The 23,138-nt window shown below is 47.5% G+C and overlaps 1 protein-coding gene across 2 annotated transcripts in view; it reads left to right on the top strand.

Moving 5' to 3' along the window:
• Positions 1 to 23,138, top strand: part of prkd3 (protein kinase D3) — a 488,274-nt gene that overhangs the window by 225,726 nt on the left and 239,410 nt on the right. For both annotated transcript variants that reach the window (XM_070889279.1, XM_070889278.1), the window contains one exon: positions 9,912 to 10,050. In XM_070889279.1, the coding sequence (XP_070745380.1) occupies positions 9,912 to 10,050 (139 nt within the window). The remainder of the gene's footprint in view (positions 1 to 9,911; positions 10,051 to 23,138) is intronic.

The following is a 23,138-nucleotide window of genomic DNA, read 5'->3' as shown; positions in this document are numbered from 1 at the left end:
CACTACCACTTCTCTCGACCCCTTCACAGTCTCTAAATTGTCAGACTGCTTGTCAGACATCCAGTTCTGGATGAGCAGAAATTTTCTTCAATTGAATATTGGGAAGACCGAAGCCATTGTTTACGGTCCCCGCCACAAACTCCGTTCCCTAGCCACTGACTCTATCCCTCTCCTCAACTTCTGTCTGTGGCTGAACCAGACCTGTTCGCAACCTTGGTGTCATATTTGGCTCTGAAATGAGCTTGCTGCCACATTTCCACAACATAATTCAGACCGCCTATTTCCACCCCCGTAACATCGCCCATCTCAGCCCTTGCCTCAGCTCATCCGCTGCTGAAGACCTCATCCATGCCTTTGTTACCTCTAGACATGACTATTCCAAGCATTCCTGGCTAGCCTCACATTCTACCCTACTTAAGCTCGAGGTGATCGAAAACTCAGCTGCCTGTGTCCTAAATTGCACGAAATCTCGTTCACCCATCACCTCTGTGCTCGCTGACCTACATTGGCTTCCGGTTAAGCAACGCCTCAGTTTCAAAATTCTCATCCTTACTTTCAAATCCCTCCGTGGCCTTGCCCTTCCCATCTCTGTGATCTCCTCCAGCCCACAACCCCCCGAGATGTCTGCCCTCTTGAACATTCCTGATTATAATCGCTCAACCCTTGGCTGTGACTTCTATTGCCAAGGCCCCAAGCTCTGGAACTCCCTGCCTAAACCTCTCCTCCTCTCTACTTCTCTTTCCTCCTTCAAGAAGCTCCTTAAAATGTACCTCTTTGACCAAGCTTTTGGTCACCTCCTTATGCGGTTCGGTGTCAAATTTTTAATCTCATAGTACTCTTGTGCTGCGCCTTGGGATGTTTCACTACATTAAAGGCGCTATATAAATACAAGTTGTTGATGTTGGCAAAACAACAAGCTTATGAAAATGAATAACGTTAATACAATAGGGTGATGGAAATTGCTTGACTAGAAGAGGCGGTATACAATCAAGTGGGCAGAAAGAGGCATAAAGCACTTGGTATGGGAAAAGGCAACTTGTTAGGAGAAGCTGAAGTATTGTTTCTTTTAAAGTTAAATGGGGATGTTTGGATTTAAAACCACACAGTGGGCCCAAGTTTCGAGCCGCGCCTAGAAAGGCGCAGTCCCGACCTGGACGCCCGTTTTTCACGCCACAAACGGCGCCTAAAAAAAACCTCCGTATTCTCCACCTCCCTGCAGGTCCTCTGGCCCTCGGCGCAGCGCAGCAGGTGCTGTAGGGGGCGGAGCTAGGTCCCTGCGCTGAAAACAATGCCGGGACCTCTGCACATGCGCGCTACAGTGGGCGCGCAAGTGCAGTAGCTCCAGGCGCGAAACTGTGTGGGAGGGGCCCGAAGCACGCAGCCCCTAGCCCTGGCCGAATGGCCTCACTGGGGCTGCGTGAATAAGGCTCCTCCCACGGTCAGCTCCTGCTTCCTCCCGACTCCCGCTTCCCCCGCCCCTGGACCCGACCCGACTCCCGCTTCCCCCCACCCCCACCTCCGGACCCGACTCCCGCTTCCCCCTCCCGACCCGACCCGACCCGACTCCCGCTACCCCCCCCCCCACCCCCCCGGACTGGATCCAACCTGACCCCTCCCTCACCCCGACCTGACCTCTCTCTCCCTCCCTTCCCCCGACCCGCGCTCCCCCCGACCCGACCCAATGCCACCTACCTGTAAATCTGGTGCTGGGGACGGGCCCAGCCCGAAGTCTCGGGCCCGGCCCGTTCAGCCTCCCTCCCCCCCATCTCCTTTCCCCCCCCCCCCCATCTCCTTTCCCCCCATCTCCTTTCCCCCCCCATCTCCTTTCCCCCCCCATCTCCTTTCCCCCCCCATCTCCTTTCCCCCCCATCTCCTTACCTCCCCCCCATCTCCTTACCTCCCCCCCATCTCCTTTCCTTCCCCCCCATCTCCTTTCCTCCCCCCCCATCTGCTTTCCTCCCCCCCATCTCCTTTCCTCCCCCCCCATCTCCTTTCCTCCCCCCAATCTCCTTTCCCCCCCCCCAATCTCTATTTCCCCCTCATCTCTATTCCCCCCCCAATCTCTCCCCCCCAATCTCTTCCCCCCCCATCTCTTCCCCCCCCAATCTCTTCCCCCCCCAATCTCTTTCCCCCCCAATCCCTTTCCCCCCCAATCCCTTTCCCCCCAATCTCTTTCACCCCCAATCTCTTCCCCCCCAATCTCTTTCCCCCCCAATCTCTTTCCCCCCAATCTCTTCCCCCCAATCTCTTCCCCACCCCAATCTCTTCCCCCCCCCCAATCTCTTCCCCCCCAATCTCTTCCCCCCCCAATCTCTTCCCCCCCCAATCTCTTCCCCCCCCAATCTCTTCCCCCCCCAATCTCTTCCCCCCCCAATCTCTTCCCCCCCCAATCTCTTCCCCCCCCAATCTCTTCCCCCCCCAATCTCTTCCCCCCCCCAATCTCTTCCCCCCCCAATCTCTTCCCCCCCCAATCTCTTCCCCCCCCAATCTCTTCCCCCCCCAATCTCTTCCCCCCCCAATCTCTTCCCCCCCCAATCTCTTTCCCCCCCAATCTCTTCCCCCCCCCAATCTCTTCCCCCCCCCAATCTCTTCCCCCCCCCAATCTCTTTCCCCCCCAATCTCTTTCACCCCAATCTCTTTCCCCCCCAATCTCTTCCCCCCCCAATCTCTTCCCCCCCCAATTTCCTTCTCCCCCCTCCCCCTCCTCCCCCATCCCTCTCTCCGCTCCCCCCTCTCTCCCTCTATCCCCCTCCCCTCACTGTCAGAAACACAGACACTGACAGACAGAGAATGAGAGACACACACAGACAGACAGAGAGATAGAGACACTGACAGAGACACACTGGGGGGGGGGGGGGGGGCATCCCAGCACGCTGTTGGAGGGCTCCTGGTGCTGCAGTCAGTAAGTAGAAAATGTTTTATTTATTGATTTAAAAAAAAAACAATTATTTCTTATAAATTTTTTTTTGATTTATTGGTTGATTTATTGATGTATTTATCATTTATTATTGATGATGGCTTTTTATTCGTAAAACTGAAGTGTTTAATGTTTGTAAACTTCCCTTTAAACACCCCCCCCCCCCCCCCGCCCCCATTTCCTACGCCTGATTTGTAACCTACGCCTGATTTTCTAAAGTGTAGACAAGGTTTTTCCCAGCGTACAAAAATCTTCACTTACTCCATTCTAAGTTAGTTTGGAGTAAGTTTTCACTGACGAAACTTTGAAAACAGGCGTAAGTGGCCGGACACGCCTCCTTTTGGAAAAAAAAACTCTGTTCCAAAGTGAAACTGTTCTAACTGACTAGAACTGGAGCAAACTAAATGATGAGAATTCCGATTTCTAAGGTACTCCGTTCTACACCAGTTGCTGGAGCAAATCATGTGGAAACTTGGGGCCAGTAATAGGGAAGGGAGTAGCTTGAGATGCATCCTAAGATAAATGAACACTGAGGTAAAGAAAACTTGGTCTGGTATGTGTTGAACAGAACAGTATTTGTCAACTTCTCAATATCAGTAAAAATCTAATTTTTAAAAAATAGGAAAATAAATGAACTACAGGAGACAGAAGGTTGGTGGGCTCATTGTGCGAGTCATGGAGCTCGAATTGTGATGAGCTGGAGTCGAGCCGTATAACCTAAGATCGTGCGTGTCTTTTTCCACCTCTGCAGTACGTGGTGCTGGTGGTTTAAGGGTGTTTTCTATTGAAATTTTTATTCCTCTTCTATATCATTTTCTATAGACTATTCCCATTCAGTTTGTACTGTTTGTGTGTCATCCACAGCTTTGTGATTTTGCATTTCTCTTCATTAGGTGGAATCCCCCACTTTTTGGCTCAGTCGCCAAACCTGCACAAATCCTTTTTCAACTGGTCTGTCTCTTCCCTACTCTTTACAATCCCTCCCACTCTGGTATCAGTCATAAATTTGGGAGAGCTGGTTATCGTCTCTTCCTCCAAATGTTACTGCACATCGAAACAGGACTGATACCTGTATTAGTGTCAGCCTTGGCTCAGTTGGTAGCACTCTCGTCGCTGAGTCAAATGGTTGTCGGTTTAAGTCTCACTCCAGGGACATGAGCACAAAAATTTAGGCTGACACTCCGGTGCAGTACTGAGGGAGTGCTGCACTGTCGGAGGTGCTGTCTTTCGGATGAGACGTTAAACTGAGGCTCCAGCTGAGTCGAAAAGATCCCATGGCACTATTTGGAAGAAGAACACGAGAGTTATCCTGGCCAATACTTATTCCTCAATCAACATCACAAATACCGAATATCTGATCATTATCACATTGCTGTTTGTTGGAGCTTGCTGTGTGCAAATTGGCTGCTGTGTTTCCTGCATTGCAACAGTAACTACACTTCAAAAGTACTTCATTGGCTGTAAAGTGCTTTGGGACATCCTGAAGTCATGAAAGGTGCTATATACATGGAAATCTTTCTATTACCCTGCTAGTCACCTCTCTTACAACTACCTTTTACACCTGACTCAAAATCTTCCCTACTATTCCATGCCTTTCTACCTTGTGAGGTCATCTGCAACATATGTCAAAAGCTTTGCTAAAGTCTAATGATGAAAAACCTACTGCGTTTCCCCTTGCCAGCTAATTCTATTTTGTCCTCCACAAACTCTCATAGCTTTGTTAAGCAAGATCTGTCACCTGCCATTGTTGAACATTTCAAAAGTAAAGTTTTATATTTATTGGAAGCTGCAAAGGTAGTTGGCCCTCTTTGTATGTCACTGGATGCTGATTGTAAATGAGTGTTGGAACTTTTTTGTAATTGCATTAAATCAACTGAACAGCAATTTAAAATCGGGCTCTTGATGTAGTTGCTTTTTTTTAACACTTAATGATGGTTTATAAAGCCAATAAATGCACCACTTCTTTGTGCATAATACTTTTTCCCAACAAAAGTTTGCTTCTTAATCACTGTAAATTTTCAGCCAGCATTACCATGGCATCTGGGATTCGTTTTGGGGTGGTACAGTGCGATTTTTGAAATGAAAAAATTTATTCATCTATTCAAGTTATATTTCACAAAAACAAATCACAAGGAGAACAAACTCTGGAGCACATGGAAGCTATCTTGATGTATAATGAAAGCAATCAATTCAGAACTTCTTTTTTTGGATGTGGTGCAGCAATGCTACTGCAATCCCCAAAGGGTTAAGGTATTCTAATTTATTCCACACGCAATTTAAACATCACCACTGAAGAAGTAGCAAGTTTACAGCATGCCACGTACAGCCTCTCGTCAAGGGCTGGAACCAAGCACCGTATGCTGCTGCCATTAAATTGAATGCTGCACAAGAAAATCCTTTCATAAGAATAAGAACATAAGAATTAGGAGCAGGAGTAGGCCATTTGGCTTCTTGAACCTGCTCCGCCATTCAGTAAGATCATGGCTGATCATCTACCTCAACTCAACTTTCCTGCACTATCCCATAATCCCTTAATATTCAAAAATCTATTGATCTCTGTCTTGAATATACTCAACAACTGAGCCTCCACAGCCCTCTAGGGTAGAGAATTCCAAAGATTCCCCACCCTCTGAGTGAAGAAGTTTCTCCTCATCTCAGTCTTAAATGGCCGAACCCTTATTCTGAGACTGTGAGCACTGGTTCTAGACTCCCCAGCCAGGGGAAACATCCTCCCTGCATCTACCCTTTCAAGCCCTGTAAGAATTTTGTATGTTTCAATTGGATCACCTCTCATTCTTCTAAACTCCAGAGAATATGGGCCTAGTCTAATCAATCTCTCCTTATAGGACAATACCTCCCCGCCACCCCTTCTCAACCCAGGAATTTAATCGAATAGCAATAGCTGCCTGGAGAATATAGAATCAGTATGGCACGATAGTAAAACTAATTGAGTGTGAAATAAATGTGATTTAATGGGTTGCTGATGATAGTTGACTTGATTTTGTCACATTCTGTCTACAGCATCTTCATCAGAAATAGACGTGCAAAAAGAGGCAGCAATCTAAGCGAGCACATTGGAAACAGGGTTCTCTATTAATGAGTCAAGTCTGAAAATAGAGATTTATATTGAGATAATGATATGTCAGAGAGCCTTATTGAAAGGTGAGAAACCTTAGCTCAGGGTCTGGGTACAACAGGATTTGCTGTACAAGTAATATTTTACATGTATGCAGGGAAACTGGTAACATGTTAAGTTATCAAGATTTCAATCTTGGCTCCCTCCTATTCCATGTGCTACCCCTTGACAGCTTACCCAGAGGCATGGGATTAGCTTCCAAATGTAAGCTGATGATGAGCAGTTCTACCTCTTCCTCCCCTCCCACCACCACCACCCTGTCTCTTCATTCAACAGTGTCAGCTATGGCTCAGTGGGTAGCACACTTGACACTGAGTCAGAAGGTTGTGCTCAAGTCCCACTCCAGGGACTTGAGCACAAACAAATCTAGGCTGACACTCCAGTGAATGCTGAGGGAGTGCTGCACTGTTGGGGAAATTGATGGGATTGAAGGCCGATAAATCCCCAGAGCCTGATGGACTGCATCCCAGAGTACTTAAGGAGGTGGCCTTGGAAATAGTGGATGCATTGACAGTCATTTTCCAACATTCCATTGACTCTGGATCAGTTCCTATGGAGTGGAGGGTAGCCAATGTAACCCCACTTTTTAAAAAAGGAGGGCGAGAGAAAACAGGGAATTATAGACCGGTCAGCCTGACATCGGTAGTGGGTAAAATGATGGAATCAATTATTAAGGATGTCATAGCAGTGCATTTGGAAAGAGGTAATATGATAGGTCCAAGTCAGCATGGATTTGTGAAAGGGAAATCATGCTTGACAAATCTTCTGGAATTTTTTGAGGATGTTTCCAGTAGAGTGGACAAGGGAGAACCAGTTGATGTGGTATATTTGGACTTTCAGAAGGCTTTCGACAAGGTCCCACACAAGAGATTAATGTGCAAAGTTAAAGCACATGGGATTGGGGGTAGTGTGCTGACATGGATTGAGAACTGGTTGTCAGACAGGAAGCAAAGAGTAGGAGTAAATGGGTACTTTTCAGAATGGCAGGCAGTGACTAGTGGGGTACCGCAAGGTTCTGTGCTGGGGCCCCAGCTGTTTACACTGTACATTAATGATTTAGATGAGGGGATTAAATGTAGTATCTCCAAATTTGCGGATGACACTAAGTTGGGTGGCAGTGTGAGCTGCGAGGAGGATGCTATGAGGCTGCAGAGCGACTTGGATAGGTTAGGTGAGTGGGAAAATGCATGGCAGATGAAGTATAATGTGATAAATGTGAGGTTATCCACTTGGGTGGTAAAAACAGAGACAGACTATTATCTGAATGGTGACAGATTAGGAAAAGGGGAGGTGCAAAGAGACCTGGGTGTCATGGTACATCAGTCATTGAAGGTTGGCATGCAGGTGCAGCAAGCGGTTAAGAAAGCAAATGGCATGTTGGCCTTCATAGCGAGGGGATTTGAGTACAGGGGCAGGGAGGTGTTGCTACAATTGTACAGGGCCTTGGTGAGGCCACACCTGGAGTATTGTGTACAGTTTTGGTCTCCTAACCTGAGGAAGGACATTCTTGCTATTGAGGGAGTGCAGCGAAGGTTCACCAGACTGATTCCCGGGATGGCGGGATTGACCTATCAAGAAAGACTGGATCAACTGGGCTTGTATTCACTGGAGTTCAGAAGAATGAGAGGGGACCTCATAGAAACGTTTAAAATTCTGACGGGGTTAGACAGGTTAGATGCAGGAAGAATGTTCATAATGTTGGGGAAGTCCAGAACCAGGGGACACAGTCTAAGGATAAGGGGGAAGCCATTTAGGACCGAGGTGAGGAGGAATTTCTTCACCCAGAGAGTGGTGAACCTGTGGAATTCTCTACCACAGAAAGTTGTTGAGGCCAATTCACTAAATATATTCAAAAAGGAGTTAGATGAAGTCCTTACTACTAGGGGAATCAAGGGGTATGGTGAGAAAGCAGGAATGGGGTACTGAAGTTGCATGTTCAGCCATGAACTCATTGAATGGCGGTGCAGGCTAGAAGGGCCGAATGGCCTACTACTGCACCTATTTTCTATGTTTCTATGTTGGAGGTGCCGTCTTTCGGATTGGATGTTAAACCGAGGCCCCGTCTGCTCTCTCAGACGCATGTAAAAGATCCCATGGCACTATTTCAAAGAAGAGCAGGGGAGTTATCCCCGGTGTCCTGGCCAATATTTATCCCTCAATCAACATAACAAAAACAGATTACCTGGTCATTATCACATTGCTGTTTGTGGGAGCTTGCTTGCGTAAATTGTCTGCTGCATTTCTCACATTACAACAATGACTACTCTCCAAAAAGTACTTAATTGGCTGTAAAGTGTTTTGAGACATCCGGTGGTCATGAAAGGTGCGATATAAATCTAAGACTTTCTTTTTCTTTCTTTTTAACATCTAGTTGTGGGTGAAACAAAACTTTCTCCAACTTAAAATTGGCAAGGGTGAAGGCATCCTTTTTGTATCTTGCCAAAAACTCCACACTTTAGCCCCCAATTCCAGCTCTTCCCCTTGTTGCCTGTTGAGGTTGAATCCAGCAGGACGGTGCGCAGTCTTGATGTCCTGTTTGATCTGACCGTGAGCTAAGCTTCAATCCTATATTCTGTCCAAAACCAAGCCTGTGTCTTTCCGCCTCTCTACACTTGGCTAACCCCAACGTGCCACTGGACCCCTTATTCTTGCTGCCTTCACCTCCCAGCCCAACATCTTCAACCTCCTGCGATTCCACCTGTATAAACTCGTGTCTGCATCCAATATCACAAGTCTTGCTCACCTCTGATCCCTGCCCTCACTGAAATCTGTCCAACATATTGAATTTGAAATCTTCATACTCATTTACAAATATCACTGGGTTCATCCCATCCTTGCTCTGAAATCTCCTCCAGCTCTACATCCTAGTTCAAAGCTCTGAACTAACTCTGGCTTTGTGTATATTTCCAACCTCCCCATTAGTGGAAGACCTTTCTGCCATCTGTACTACGCACTGGAACTCCCTCCCAAAATCCCCCTGCTACCTTCCAACTTTAGAGGTTCCTTCAACCTCAAGACAATCCTTCCTTTGGTCACTTCCTCTAATTATCATATTGGCCAACTCTGGTCCATCCTCCTTGGAATGTTTACTGTGGTTAACATGCTATATAAACACTTGTTGCTTTATCAGTAAATGATATGTAACATTTAGCATGTAAAAATTTATAAAGAAAAACGTGCGCTTATACAGCACCTCAGGATGTCTCAATTTAATTGAAAACTATGCTCTCTTTGCCATTTGGAAATTCATTATTTTTCTTAACATTTCTTTCACTCAGTGGCAGTAGATCATATGTTACTTGAGGAAAGAAGTTTTAGTTAATTTCATCTCTTTTATTTTAAAGAAAAATTGCCCAGTAGTAAACAGAGGATTTGAGCCGTAGTCCGCACCGGTGGGATTTTTATTTGTTGACCGCACAAGCCATCCTCGGCCTCTCTGAGTAAGATTTGTCAGTTAGTGCAAAATTAGGGACAGTTTGTGTATGGTCGTATGATCACTAAGAATTGGATTGTGATTTTATGGTGAAGAAACACACAAATACTTAGAAAAATCTTTCAAAAAGCTCAACATTTGTCTCTTTACACTTAAATGACATTGTTAATATATTGTGATGTATTACCAGATGTACATTGATGCATGTATACATCGAACTATATTGTCATGTAAATTTTTTATTTGAAGAAAACCACTTTCAAAAGATTGTTGCGACAGCTGCACAAACCAGGTCATCCATCATGTTTGGACTTTTTTTTGGAGAAAACTTCTGTCATTTAACCATTGAGACATATTGAAGAGAAATTGTTTATGAGATTAGTAGAATTTGGCGTCTGTAAATTTCTAATCTGTTTTTATTTTAGTTCCCAGAATGTGGCTTTTTTGGAATGTATGACAAGATCTTACTCTTTCGCCATGACCTCAATTCTGAGAACATCCTACAGAGACTGATATCAGCGGAAGAAATTCACGAAGGAGACTTGATTGAGGTCGTTCTTTCTGGTAGGTAGCCTCGCGAACTAACTTGATCATTCATCATGGAGATGAACTTTGGGCTTCAAGTTGTCATTTTCTTTTAATTGCGCACAAGCTTTGAGTACCTGGCATTTGCACAGGAAGTTAACGATCATTGCCACTAGTTTTTTGGAGAGGATAGGGTCTTCTCTTTAAGAGGGTGTCTACTCTAAGGAGCAACATGTGATATTCTGGCTGTTTTTAAAAAAAAATAGTGTTTCCACATTATCCATAATCTTAACTTCAGGTTTAATAAATGCAGGTCTTTTTATGGTGGGTTTTAGTGCTGCAATACATGATCACATAACTGTGGGAGTAACTGAGGATATGCAATTATGCATGGAGATTCGTCAAAGTAAACCACCTTTTATTTTAATAGACACTTGCCATATTTTGAAGTTAGTTTTTTGTTAATTGTATGCTCTGTTGAGTAGTTAGATTGGGTTGGATTCGCTTGCCTGTTGCTTGAGTAATTTTTTATCAATATTGGCTGTTCAAGAAATAGCTTCCAGAATGAACCATTGTTGGAATGTCTGCAGAAATAATTGTATCAGCTGATAATACCGAAACACAGAAAATAGGTGCAGGAGTAGGCCATTCGGCCTTCGAGCCTGCACCACCATTCAATAAAATCATGGCTGATCGTTCCCTCAGTACCCCTTTCCTGCTTTCTCTCCATACCCCTTGATCCCCTTAGCCATAAGGGCCATATCTAACTCCCTCTTGAATATATCCAATGAACTGGCATCAACAACTCTCTGCGGCAGGGAATTCCACAGGTTAACAACTCTCCGAGTGAAGAAGTTTCTCCTCATTTCAGTCCTAAATGGCCTACCCCTTATCCTAAGACTGTGTCCCATGGTCCTGGACTTGCCCAACATCGCGAACAATCTACCCGCATCTAACCTGTCCAGTCCCGTCAGAATCTTGTATGTTTTTATGAGATCCCCTCTCATCCTTCTAAACTCCAATGTATAAAGGCCCAGTTGATCCAGTCTCTCCTCATATGTCAGTCCAGCCATTCCGGGAATCAGTCTGGTGAACCTTCGCTGCACTCCCTCAATACCAAGAACGTCCTTCCTCAGATTAGGAGACCAAAACTGAAGACAATATTCCAAGTGAGGCCTCACCAAGGCCCTGTACAACTGCAGTAAGACCTCCCTGCTCCTATCCTCAAAACCCCTAGCTATGAAGGCCAACATACCATTTGCCTTCTTCACCGCCTGCTGTACCTGTATGTCAACTTTCAATGACTGATGAACCATGACACCCAGCTTTCGTTGCACCTTCCCTTTTCCTAATCTGCCACCATTCAGATAATATTCTGTCTTCGTGTTTTTGCCCCCAAAGTGGATAACCTCACATTTATCCACATTATACTGCATCTGTCATGCATTTGCCCACTCACCTAGCCTGTCCAAGTCACCCTGCAGCTTCTTAGCGTCCCCCTCACAGCTCACACCGCCACCCAGTTTAGTGTCATCTGCAAACTTGGAGATACCACACTCAATTCCTTCATCTAAATCATTGCTGTATATTGTAAAGAGCTGGGGTCCCAGCACTGAGCCCTGCGGCACTCCACTAGTCACTTCCTGCCATTCTGAAAAGGACACGTTTATCCCGACTCTCTGCTTCCTGTCTGCCAACCAGTTCTCTATCCACGTCAGTATATTACCCCTAATACCATGTGCTTTGATTTTGCACACCAATCTCTTGTGTGGGACATTGTCAAAAAGCCTTTTGAAAGTCCAAATACACCACATCCACTGGTTCTCCCTTGTCCACTCTGCTAGTTACATCCTCAAAAAATTCCGGAAGATTTGTCAAGCATGATTTCCCCTTCATAAATCCATGTTGACTTGGACTGATCCTGTCACTGCTTTCCAAATGCACTGCTATTTCATCCTCCTTTAATTGATTCCAACATTTTCCCCACTACTGATGTCAGGCTAACCGGTCTATAATTACCTGCTTTCTCTCTCCCTCCCTTTTTAAAAAGTGGTGTTACATTAGCTACCCTCCAGTCCATAGAAATTGATCCAGAGTCGATAGACTGTTGGAAAATGATCACCAATGCATCCACTATTTCTAGGGCCACTTCCTTAAGTACTCTGGGATGCAGACTATCCGGCCCCCGGGGATTTAATCGGCCTTCAATCCCATCAATTTTCCTAACACAATTTCCCGCCTAATAAGGATATCCTTCTGTTCCTCCTTCTCACTAGACACTCGTTCCCCTAGTATTTCCGGAAGGTTATTTGTGCCTTCCTTCGTGAAGACAAAACCAAAGTATTTGTTCAATTGGTCTGCCATTTCTTTGTTTCCCATTATAAATTCACCTGAATCTGACTGCAAGGGACCTACATTTGTCTTCACTGATCTTTTTCTCTTCACATATCTATAGAAGCTTTTGCAGTCAGTTTTTATGTTCCCGGCAAGCTTCCTCTCATACTCTATTTTCCCCCTCTTAATTAAACCTTTTGTCCTCCTCTGCTGAATTCTAAATTTCTCCCAGTCCTCAGGTTTGCTGCTTTTTCTGGCCAATTTATATGCCTCTTCCTTGGATCGAACACTATCCTTAATTTCCCTTGTTAGCCACAGTTGACCCACGTTCCCCGTTTTATTTTTACTCCAGACAGGGATGTATAATTGCTGAAGTTCATCCATGTAATCTTTAAATGTTTGCCATTGCCTATCCACCGTCAACCCTTTAAGTATCATTTGCCAGTCTATTCTAGCCAATTCACGCCTCAAACCATCGAAGTTACCTTTCCTTAAGTTCAGGGACCCTAGTTTCTGAATTAACTGTGTCACTCTCCATCTTAATAAAGAATTCTACCATGTTATGCTCACTCTTCCCCAAGGGGCCTCGCACAACAAGATTGCTAATTAGTCCTTTCTCATTACCCAGTCTAGGATGGCCAGCTCCCTAGTTGCTTCCTCGACATATTGGTCTAGAAAACCATCCCTAATACACTCCAGGAAATCCTCCTCTACCGCACTGCTACCAGTTTGGTGAACCCAATCAATATGTAGATTAAAGTCACCCATGATAACTGCTGTACCTGTATTGCACGCATCCCTAATTTCTTCTTTGATGCTGTCCCCAACCTCACTACTACTGTTTGGTGGTCTGCACACAACTCCCACTAGCATTTTCTGTCCCTTGGTATTCCGTAGCTCCACCCATACTGATTCCACATCATCCAAGCTAATGTCCTTTCTTACTATTGCATTAATTTCCTCTTTAACCAGCATGAGTACTTGAATAATGTGATCAGTATTTGCGATTGAGATATTAAAAAAAAAATCAGATTGCTGTAAAGAACATTATTTTGGCAATCCTTTTTTTATTGGAGAGGAGCTCGATCATATGGCGTTCTCATTACAGCAATATTGCACGCAAGTGGCTGATATATTTCAGCTGGATTTCAACAATCAAGGCCCGTTGACAAAAAAGAGCTTTCCCAAACTGAACTTTTTGAATGCAGTACCTCTTCAAAATGTGTACATCGTATGGAAACTCAGCACGCTTTCCAATCAATCAATCAACTCGGCAATGTATGTCCCTGCAGCGATCTACTTTGTGTGCATTTTAATCGGACTTCCCGTGTGCATTTGGTTATTAATGATAATAGCTTAAGTAGGTTCCTGACCTATTCTTTTGCTGAAATTGTTTTAAGAAAGTTAAGTGTAATGGGCTTTTTTTCCACTTTCCCTTGCTATTTTGAATCTTTTTGTTTTTATCCCTGTCCTTGCCAAACTGCAGCTATTTGTTCATGTGAATGCAACTTGCTTTGTCTCAGAGTGAGAATTTGGGCCATATGCTGGTATTGGTTTCACTGCTTTCCTTACTGAAATTAGCTACCAGTGCAGTCTCGCCAGCTACCAGTCAAGTGTACTTGAGTTTGAAAAATTGCCTTTTCTGACAGGATATCCGGTTGAGCTATGAAACAGACTTCGGTGGTAGGGGCACAACATGTGAAGGACCAAGGTTTTTCCAGTTTTCTAAGTAATCATTTAAAACTAGTGACACACTTGGGGAGGAGGAGGAAAGGAAAGAAGATGGTGACTGTTATGTGTGCTATTTCCCACCTCGATGTAGTAACATTTTACAGCTGAATCCTCTCAAAGATGTTGACCCCAACTTAACTAACTTATGCTTACTGACTGACAAGTCATACAAAGTGGCAACAGCAATGTATAACAGTCACCTTAATAAACTCTCATGGTTTATTTCACTTCAAAGGGGTGGAGTTGCCAAGCACTGATGCATCTTCCTATGCTTGCAGACAGATTATGGTTTTATCATGTGATTATTAACATGAATAGCCTCACACCTTCAAGTGTGCTTAGAGCTACATATTTATAATATTTATCTTCGAGTTTATCAAATACTGTGGGTGGGGGAGGGGGGGAACTAAAGTTCTTGTTACAGCAGGAATGGTCTTGGATGCAGTGTGGATGGGGTGATTCCACACCAGGCTTTTAAGGCAGGTTGTTCAAGACCCAAGTCTGCCAGAAAACACCCTAATATGGTTCCGCCATCCCTTTTCGAGAAAGGTGCTTTTGTGTGGTTGAAACACATTAAACTCGCCATTAATATACAATTGATGCACAATGTTAATATTTACTAATGGAATCTTCTCACATCTCCAACCAACTTAAGATATCCAGGTCTTTTCAGCACAGTTTTATCTGGGCAAGAACTAGCCCCAGTTATCAGTTAAATATTTAATAGAAGATAATGTAGAAATAAAAAAGGTTCTTAATTGAGACGCCATTGTATGGAAAGTCTGATGGAGCTTTGGGAAGATCTACTTTGTTCTTAATGAACGAGTTGATTATATATTCACGAGAGGGTAATTTTTACTGAGTTTGGACACTTCATAATGTATTCAAAAATAATGCTTATACACGAGTGTAATCTCAAAATATTTTTTCCTGAGGTGCTTCCAACAACTCTCCATTGTAGAAGAGAACTGCATCAACAATTCTGTGAAGCAGAAATTTTCCTCGAATGCCTATAAAACATTAGGCTCAGTATATCATATGAGTGGCCTGACCCACCACTGGTAGTATTGTATCTTTTCAAGTTGCCTGCTGTTGTGCAGCCGACTCCTAAATGCTCATATGTACATCCTTCTCTCTTGCCAAACCTCTGTTGGCATGTAAGGGAAATAGTGTTTTTACTTTTCTCTTTGAAGACTGAAGGTAGCTTCTATTACAGTGGAACTAATCTATTGCAGCCACCTATGGGATTGGCTGTAATTCACAGGGGGATTGCTTCAAGGATCTCAGCTGGCAGCAGAAAAAATATTAAACACAGGGCCATAAATGAGTTGAGAGAGTCCCTCCCGAAAACAGTTTGATTTTAATTGCTGCTGAACAGCATGTCCATAACTTCTGTCTGCTTCCATTCATGTCTTTGACATCTTGCTGTGTTACTGCAAAGCAAAATTGTTCAATCTCAGCAAAACTTCTGTACTTGAGTAACGATCCTGTGCAAAGCATTGCAGCTACAATCTCCCCAAACATTTCAAATTGTGTTCTGTACTAATTCAACAAAAATGATCTAACTGCATTTCCCATAGGCAGTGCAGGAGGAGGGAGACATAGGGGAGAGATTAATTTATTCAATACAAGCCTGAGTTATCCAGAAATACTAGGAGAATGAGGGTCGAGCGAGAAGGAGGAACTAAAGGAAATCCTTATTAGTCAGCAAATTGTGTTCGGGAAATTGATGGGATTGAAGGCCAATAAATCCCCAGGTCCTGATAGTCTGCATCCCAGAGTACTTAAGGAAGTGGCCCTAGAAATAATGGATGCATTGGTGGTCATTTTCCAACATTCTATCGACTCTAGATCAGTTCCTATGGACTGGAGGGTAGCTAATGTAACCCCACTTTTTAAAAAAGGAGGAAGAGAGAAAATACGGAATTATAGACTGGTCAGCCTGATATTGGTGGTGGGGATAATGTTGGAATCAATTATTAAAGATGTAATAGCAGCGCATTTGGAAAGCAGTGACAGGATTGGTCCAAGTCAGCATGGATTTATGAAAGGGAAATCATGCTTGACAAATCTTCTAGAATTTTTTGAGGATGTAACTAGCAGAATGGACAAGGGGGAGCCAGTGGATGTGGTGTATTTAGACTTTCAAAAGGCTTTTGACAAGGTCCCTCAAGAGATTAGTGTGCAAAATTAAAGCACATGGTATTGGGGGTAATGTACTGACGTGGAAAGAGAACTGTTGGCAAACAGGAAGCAGAGAGTCAGGATAAACGGGTCCTTTTCAGAATGGCAGGCAATGACTAGTGGGGTACAGCAAGGTTCAGTGCTAGGACCCCAGCTATTTACAATATACATTAATGATTTAGATGAAGGAATTGAATGTAATATTTCCAAGTTTGCAGATGACACTAAGCTGGGTGGCAGTGTGAGCTGCGAGGAGGATGCTAAGAGGTTGCAGGGTGACTTAGACAGGGTAGGTGAGTGGGCAAATGCATGGCAGATGCGGTATAATGTGGATGATGTGAGGTTATCCACTTTGGTGGCAAAAACAGGAGGGCTGATTATTATCTGAATGGTGACAGATTGGTAAAGGGGGAGGTGCAAGGAGACCTGGGTGTCATGGTACATCAGTCATTGAAGGTTGGCATACGGGTGCAGCAGGTGATGAAGAAGGCAAATGGCGTGTTGGCCTTCATGGGGAGAGGATTTGAGTATAGGAGCAGGGAGGCCTTACTACAGTTGTACAGGGCCTTGGTAAGGCCACACCTTGAATACTGTGTACCGTTTTGGTCTCCTAATCTGAGGAAGGACGTTCTTGCTATTGAGGGAGTGCAGAGAAGATTCACCAGACTGATTCCCGGGATGACAGGACTGACATATGAAGAAAGACTGGATCGACTAGGCTTGTATTCAGTGAAATTTAGAAGACTGAGAGGGGATCTTTTTCGAAACATATAAAATTCTGATGGGACTGGACAGGTTAGATGCAGGAAGAATGTTCCCAATGTTGGGGAAGTCCAGAACCAGGGGTCACAGCCTAAGGATAAGGGGTAAGCCATTTAGGACCGAGATGAGGAGAAACTTCTTCACTGAGTTGTGGGCATGTGAAATTCAAAAAGTTGTTGGGGCCAGTTTGTTAGATATATTCAAAAGGGAGTTAGATGTGGCCCTCACAGCTAAAGGGATCAAGGGGTATGGAGAGAAAGCAGGAATGGGGTACTGAAATGTATGAACAGCCAGGATCATATTGAATGGTGGTGCTGGCTCGAAGGGCCGAATGGCCTACTCGTGCACCTATTTTCTATGTTTCTATTCCCCACCACCTCCCTCTGTTATTGTGACCCATATTTCCGAGAGAGAGCTTGCAAAGTATTTACAGCACAGAAACCGGTCATTCGGCCCAATAGGTCAATGCCGGTGTTTATGCTGCAGACAAGCCTCCTCCCACCCCTCTTCATCTAACCCCATCAACATATCCTTCTATTCCTTTCTCCCTCATCTGCTTCTCTAGCTTCCCCTTGAATGCATCTATGTTTTTCACCTCAACTATTCACTGCGGTGGCGAGTTCCACATTCTAACCACTCTCTGGGTAAAGATGTTTCTCCTGAATTCCCTATTGGTTCTCATAGAATCATAGAAATTTACAGCACGGAAGGAGGCCACTTTGGCCCATCATGTCCGCACCGGCCGACCCAGAGCTATCTAGCCTGTTCCCACTTTCCTGCTCTTGGTCCATAGCCCTGTAGGTTACAGCACTTTAAGTGCACATCCAAGTATTTTTTAAATGTAGTGAGGATTTCTGCCTCTAACATCTTTTCAGGCAGTGAGTTCCAGACCCCCACCACCCTCCTGTGTGAAGAAATTTCCCCTCGTATCTCCTCAAACGCCCCCCCCCCCATTACTTTAAATCTATGTCCCCTGGTTGTTGACCCCTCTGCCAAGGGAAACAAGTCCTTCCTATCCACTCTATCCAGGCCCCTTATAATTTTATACACAATCAGTTCTCCCCTCAGCCTTCTCTGTTCCAAAGAAAACAGACGCAGCATTTCCAATTTTTCCTCATAGCCAAAATTCTCCAGTCCAGGTAACATTCTTGTAAATCTCCTCTGCACCCTTTCCAATGCAATCACATCTTTCCTGTAATGTGGTGACCAGAACTGCACACAGTACTCCAGCTGCGGCCTAACCAGTGTTTTATACAGTTCAAAAATAATGTCCTTGCTCTTGTATTCCATGCTCGACTAATAAAGGCAAGTAATCCATATGCCTTCTTAACCACCTTATCTACCCGGCCTGTTATCTTCAGGGATCTGTGGACCTGCACTCCAAGGTCCTCTACACATTTCAGTGTCGTACCATTTATTGTGTATTCCCTTGCCTTGTTAGACCTCCCCAAATGCATTACCTCACACTTATCCAGATTGAAATCCATTTGCCACTGTTCTGCCCACCTGACCAGTACATTAATATCTTCCTGTAGTCCGCAGCTTTCTTCTTCATTATCAACCACACAGCTTATTTTAGTGTCATCTGCAAACTTCTTAATCATAACCCAACATTCAAGTCCAAGTCATTGATATATACCACAAAAAGCAAGGGACCCAGCACTGAGCCCTGCAGAATCTCACTGGATACAGCCTTTCAGTCATAAAAACACCCATCAACCCTTTGCATCCTGCCTCTGAGCCAATCTTGGGTCCAACTTGCCACTTTGCCCTGGATCCCAAGGGCTTTTACTTTCGTGACCAGTCTGCCATGTGGGACCTTATCAAAAGCTTTGCTAAAATCCATGTAGACTACATCAAATGCACTGCCCTCATCGACCCTCCTGGTTACCTCCTCAGAAAATTCAGTCACGTTAGTCAGACATGACCTTCCCTGAACAAATCCATGCTGACTGTCCTTGATTAATCCATGTTTTTCCAAATGAAGATTTATCCTGCCTTCGGGATTTTTTCCCAATAATTTTCCCACCACTGAGTTTAGGCTGACTGGTCTGTAATTACTCAGTCTATCGCTTTCTCACTTTTTAAACAAAGGTACAACAGTTTATTAGTAACTATCTTATCTTTATGACCCCTAGTTCTGGTCACACCTACCCTATCAAACCCTTTCATAATCTTGAAGAGCTCTAATGGCTCACCACTCCATCTTCTCTTTTCTAAAGAAAAGAGCCCTAGCCTGTTCAATTTTACCTGATGGCTGTAACCCCTCAATTCCAGTATCATTCTAGTAAATAATTTTTGCATCTTCTCCAGCATCTCTATATCCTTTTTGTAATATGGAGACCAGAACTGGCATGATGAACCATCTGCTTTTCGCCCAATTCAACAATCTTGGGCTCTTCTGCCCAATTCTGTGCTCTGACTACAGTAGCAATTCAGTGAACCTAATATGAGAGTTCATCATCATCATAGTCCCTCGTAATCGAGGAAGACTTGCTTCCACTCTTAAAATTTTCCTTAGGTGGCTGAATAGTCCAATACGAGAGCCACAATCCCTGTCACAGGTGGGACAGATAGTCGTTGAGGGTAAGGAAGGGTGGGACAGATTTGCCGCATGCTCTTTCTGCTGCTTGCGCTTGGTTTCTGCATGCTCTCGGCGATGAGACTCAAGGCACTCAGCGCCCTCCCGGATGCTCTTCCTCCACTTAGGGCAGTCTTTGGCCAGGGACTCCCAGGTGTCGGTGGGGATGTTGCACTTTATCAGGGAGGCTTTGAGGGTGTCGTTGTAATGTTTCCTCTGCCCAACTTTGACTTGTTTGCCGTGAAGGAGTTCCGAGTAGAGCGCTTGCTTTGCGAGTCTCGTGCCTGGCATGTGGACAATGTGGCCTGCCCAGCGGAGCTGATCAAGTCTGGTCATTGCTTCAATGCTGGGAATGTTGGCCTGGTCGAGGACACTGATGTTGGTGCGACTGTCCTCCCAGGGGATTTGTAGGATCTTGCGGAGACATTGTTGGTGGTATTTCTCCAGCGACTTGAGGTATCTACTGTACATGGTCCATGTCTCTGAGCCATACAGGAGGGGCGGGTGTTACTACAGCCCTGTAGACCATGAGCTTGGTATTAGATTTGAGGCTCTTCGAACACTGTTTTCCTCAGGCGGCCAAAGGTTGCATTGGCGCACTGGAGGCAGTGTTGAATCTCGTCATCAATGTCTGCTCTTGTTGATGAGAGGCTCCCGAGGTATGGAAAATGGTCCACGTTGTCCAGGGCCACACCGTGGATCTTGATGACTGGGGGCAGTGCTGTGCAACGGAGACAGGCTGTTGGAGGACCTACGGATGTTTAGCGTAAGGCCCATGCTTTCATCGTAGTCAAGACCACCTACAGTCCAAACTCCCAAGGCCCCACCCCACTGCTGGCCAAGAACGGGGTAACATTTATCAAGGAAACCAAGGCAGTCAGGGCCCGCTGGAAGGAGCACTTCGAAGATGAGAGTACACAGGCGACTATAGAGGATAATTCACATCACATTGTATTAGTTGTTGGTCAGGACGGCTTAGTAAAGGTGACCAAGTGCGAATTCAGTACAGGTGGAGCGTCCGAAATACAGAACCCTCGGGACCAAGGCCGTTCCGGATTTCGGGTATTTCTGGATTTTGGAAGGTCTTAAGTTGGGGGGTGGTGGCTCGAGGCGGGGTGAGGTCGGTGGCGGAGTCCGGCAGTGGCTCGAGGCGGGATGAGGTCAGAGGCAGCCCGAGGCGGGGTAAGGTCGGCGGAGGACCCGGCAGTGGCTCGAGGCAGGGTGAGGTCGGCGGCAGTGGCTCGAGGCGAGATGAGGTCGGTGGAGGACCCGTTAGTGGCTCGAGGCGGGGTGAGGTCGGTGGAGGACCTGGCAGTGGCTCGAGGCGAGGTGAGGTCGGTGGAGGACCCGGCAGTAGCTCGAGGCGGGGTGAGGTCGGTGGAGGACCCGGCAGTGGCTCGAGGCGGGGTGAGGTTGGTGGAGGACCCGGCAGTGACTCGAGGCGAGGTGAGGTCGGTGGAGGACCCGGCAGTGGCTCGAGGCGGGGTGAGGTCGGTGGAGGACCCGGCAGTGGCTCGAGGCGGGGTGAGGTCGGTGGAGGACCCGGCAGTGGCTCGAGGCGGGGTGAGGTCGGTGGAGGACCCGGCAGTGACTCGAGGCGAGGTGAGGTCGGTGGAGGACCCGGCAGTGGCTCGAGGCGGGGTGAGGTCGGTGGAGGACCCGGCAGTGGCTCGAGGCGGGGTGAGGTCGGTGGAGGACCCGGCAGTGGCTCGAGGCGGGGTGAGGTCGGCGGCAGTGGCTCGAGGCGGGGTGAGGTCGGTGGAGGACCCGGCAGTGACTCGAGGCGGGGTGAGGTCGGTGGAGGACCCGGCAGTGACTCGAGGCGAGGTGAGGTCGGTGGAGGACCCGGCAGTGACTCGAGGCGGGGTGAGGTTGGTGGAGGACCCGGCAGTGACTCGAGGCGAGGTGAGGTCGGTGGAGGACCCGGCAGTGACTCGAGGCGAGGTGAGGTCGGTGGAGGACCCGGCAGTGACTTGAGGCGGGGTGAGGTCGGTGGAGGAGCCGGCAGTGACTCGAGGCGGGGTGAGGTCGGTGGAGGACCCGGCAGTGACTCGAGGCGAGGTGAGGTCGGTGGAGGACCCGGCAGTGACTCGAGGCGAGGTGAGGTCGGTGGAGGACCCGCAGTGACTCGAGGCGGGGTGAGGTCGGTGGAGGACCCGGCAGTGACTCGAGGCGAGGTGAGGTAGGTGGAGGACCCGGCAGTGACTCGAGGCGAGGTGAGGTCGGTGGAGGACCCGGCAGTGACTCGAGGCGAGGTGAGGTCGGTGGAGGACCCGGCAGTGACTCGAGGCGAGGTGAGGTCGGTGGAGGACCCAGCAGTGGCCCGAGGCGGGGTGAGGTCGGTGGAGGACCCGGCAGTGACTCGAGGCGAGGTGAGGTCGGTGGAGGACCCAGCAGTGACTCGAGGCGAGGTGAGGTCGGTGGAGGACCCGGCAGTGACTCGAGGCGAGGTGAGGTCGGTGGAGGACCCGGCAGTGACTCGAGGCGAGGTGAGGTCGGTGGAGGACCCAGCAGTGGCCCGAGGCGGGGTGAGGTCGGTGGAGGACCCAGCAGTGGCCCGAGGCGGGGTGAGGTTGGTGGAGGACCCGGCAGCGACTCGAGGCGGGGTGAGGTCGGCGGCAGTGGCTCGAGGCGAGGTGAGGTTGGTGGAGGACCCGGCAGTGACTCGAGGCGAGGTGAGGTTGGTGGAGGACCCGGCAGTGACTCGAGGCGAGGTGAGGTCGGTGGAGGACCCGGCATTGACTCGAGGCGGGGTGAGGTTGGTGGAGGACCCGGCAGTGACTCGAGGCGAGGTGAGGTTGGTGGAGGACCCGGCAGTGACTCGAGGCGAGGTGAGGTCGGTGGAGGACCCGGCAGCGACTCGAGGCGAGGTGAGGTCGGTGGAGGACCCGGCAGCGACTCGAGGCGGGGTGAGGTCGGTGGAGGACCCGGCAGTGACTCGAGGCGGGGTGAGGTCTGTGGAGGACCCGGCAGTGACTCGAGGCGGGGTGAGGTTGGTGGAGGACCCGGCAGTGACTCGAGGCGAGGTGAGGTCGGTGGAGGACCCGGCAGTGACTCGAGGCGGGGTGAGGTTGGTGGAGGACCCGGCAGTGACTCGAGGCGAGGTGAGGTTGGTGGAGGACCCGGCAGTGACTTGAGGCGAGGTGAGGTCGGTGGAGGACCCGGCAGTGACTCGAGGCGAGGTGAGGTCGGTGGAGGACCCGGCAGTGACTCGAGGCGAGGTGAGGTCGGTGGAGGACCCAGCAGTGGCCCGAGGCGGGGTGAGGTAGGTTGAGGACCCGGCAGTGACTCGAGGCGGGGTGAGGTCGGTGGAGGACCCAGCAGTGGCCCGAGGCGGGGTGAGGTTGGTGGAGGACCCGGCAGTGACTCGAGGCGGGGTGAGGTCGGCGGCAGTGGCTCGAGGCGGGGTGAGGTTGGTGGAGGACCCGGCAGTGACTCGAGGCGAGGTGAGGTTGGTGGAGGACCCGGCAGCGACTCGAGGCGAGGTGAGGTCGGTGGAGGACCCGGCAGTGACTCGAGGCGGGGTGAGGTCGGT

The sequence above is a fragment of the Pristiophorus japonicus genome, chromosome 9 (assembly GCF_044704955.1).
Source record: "Pristiophorus japonicus isolate sPriJap1 chromosome 9, sPriJap1.hap1, whole genome shotgun sequence".
NCBI lineage: Eukaryota > Metazoa > Chordata > Chondrichthyes > Pristiophoridae > Pristiophorus > Pristiophorus japonicus.
The sequence above is the reverse complement of the archived record's forward strand: the minus strand, read 5'-3'. Positions and strand labels throughout refer to the sequence as shown.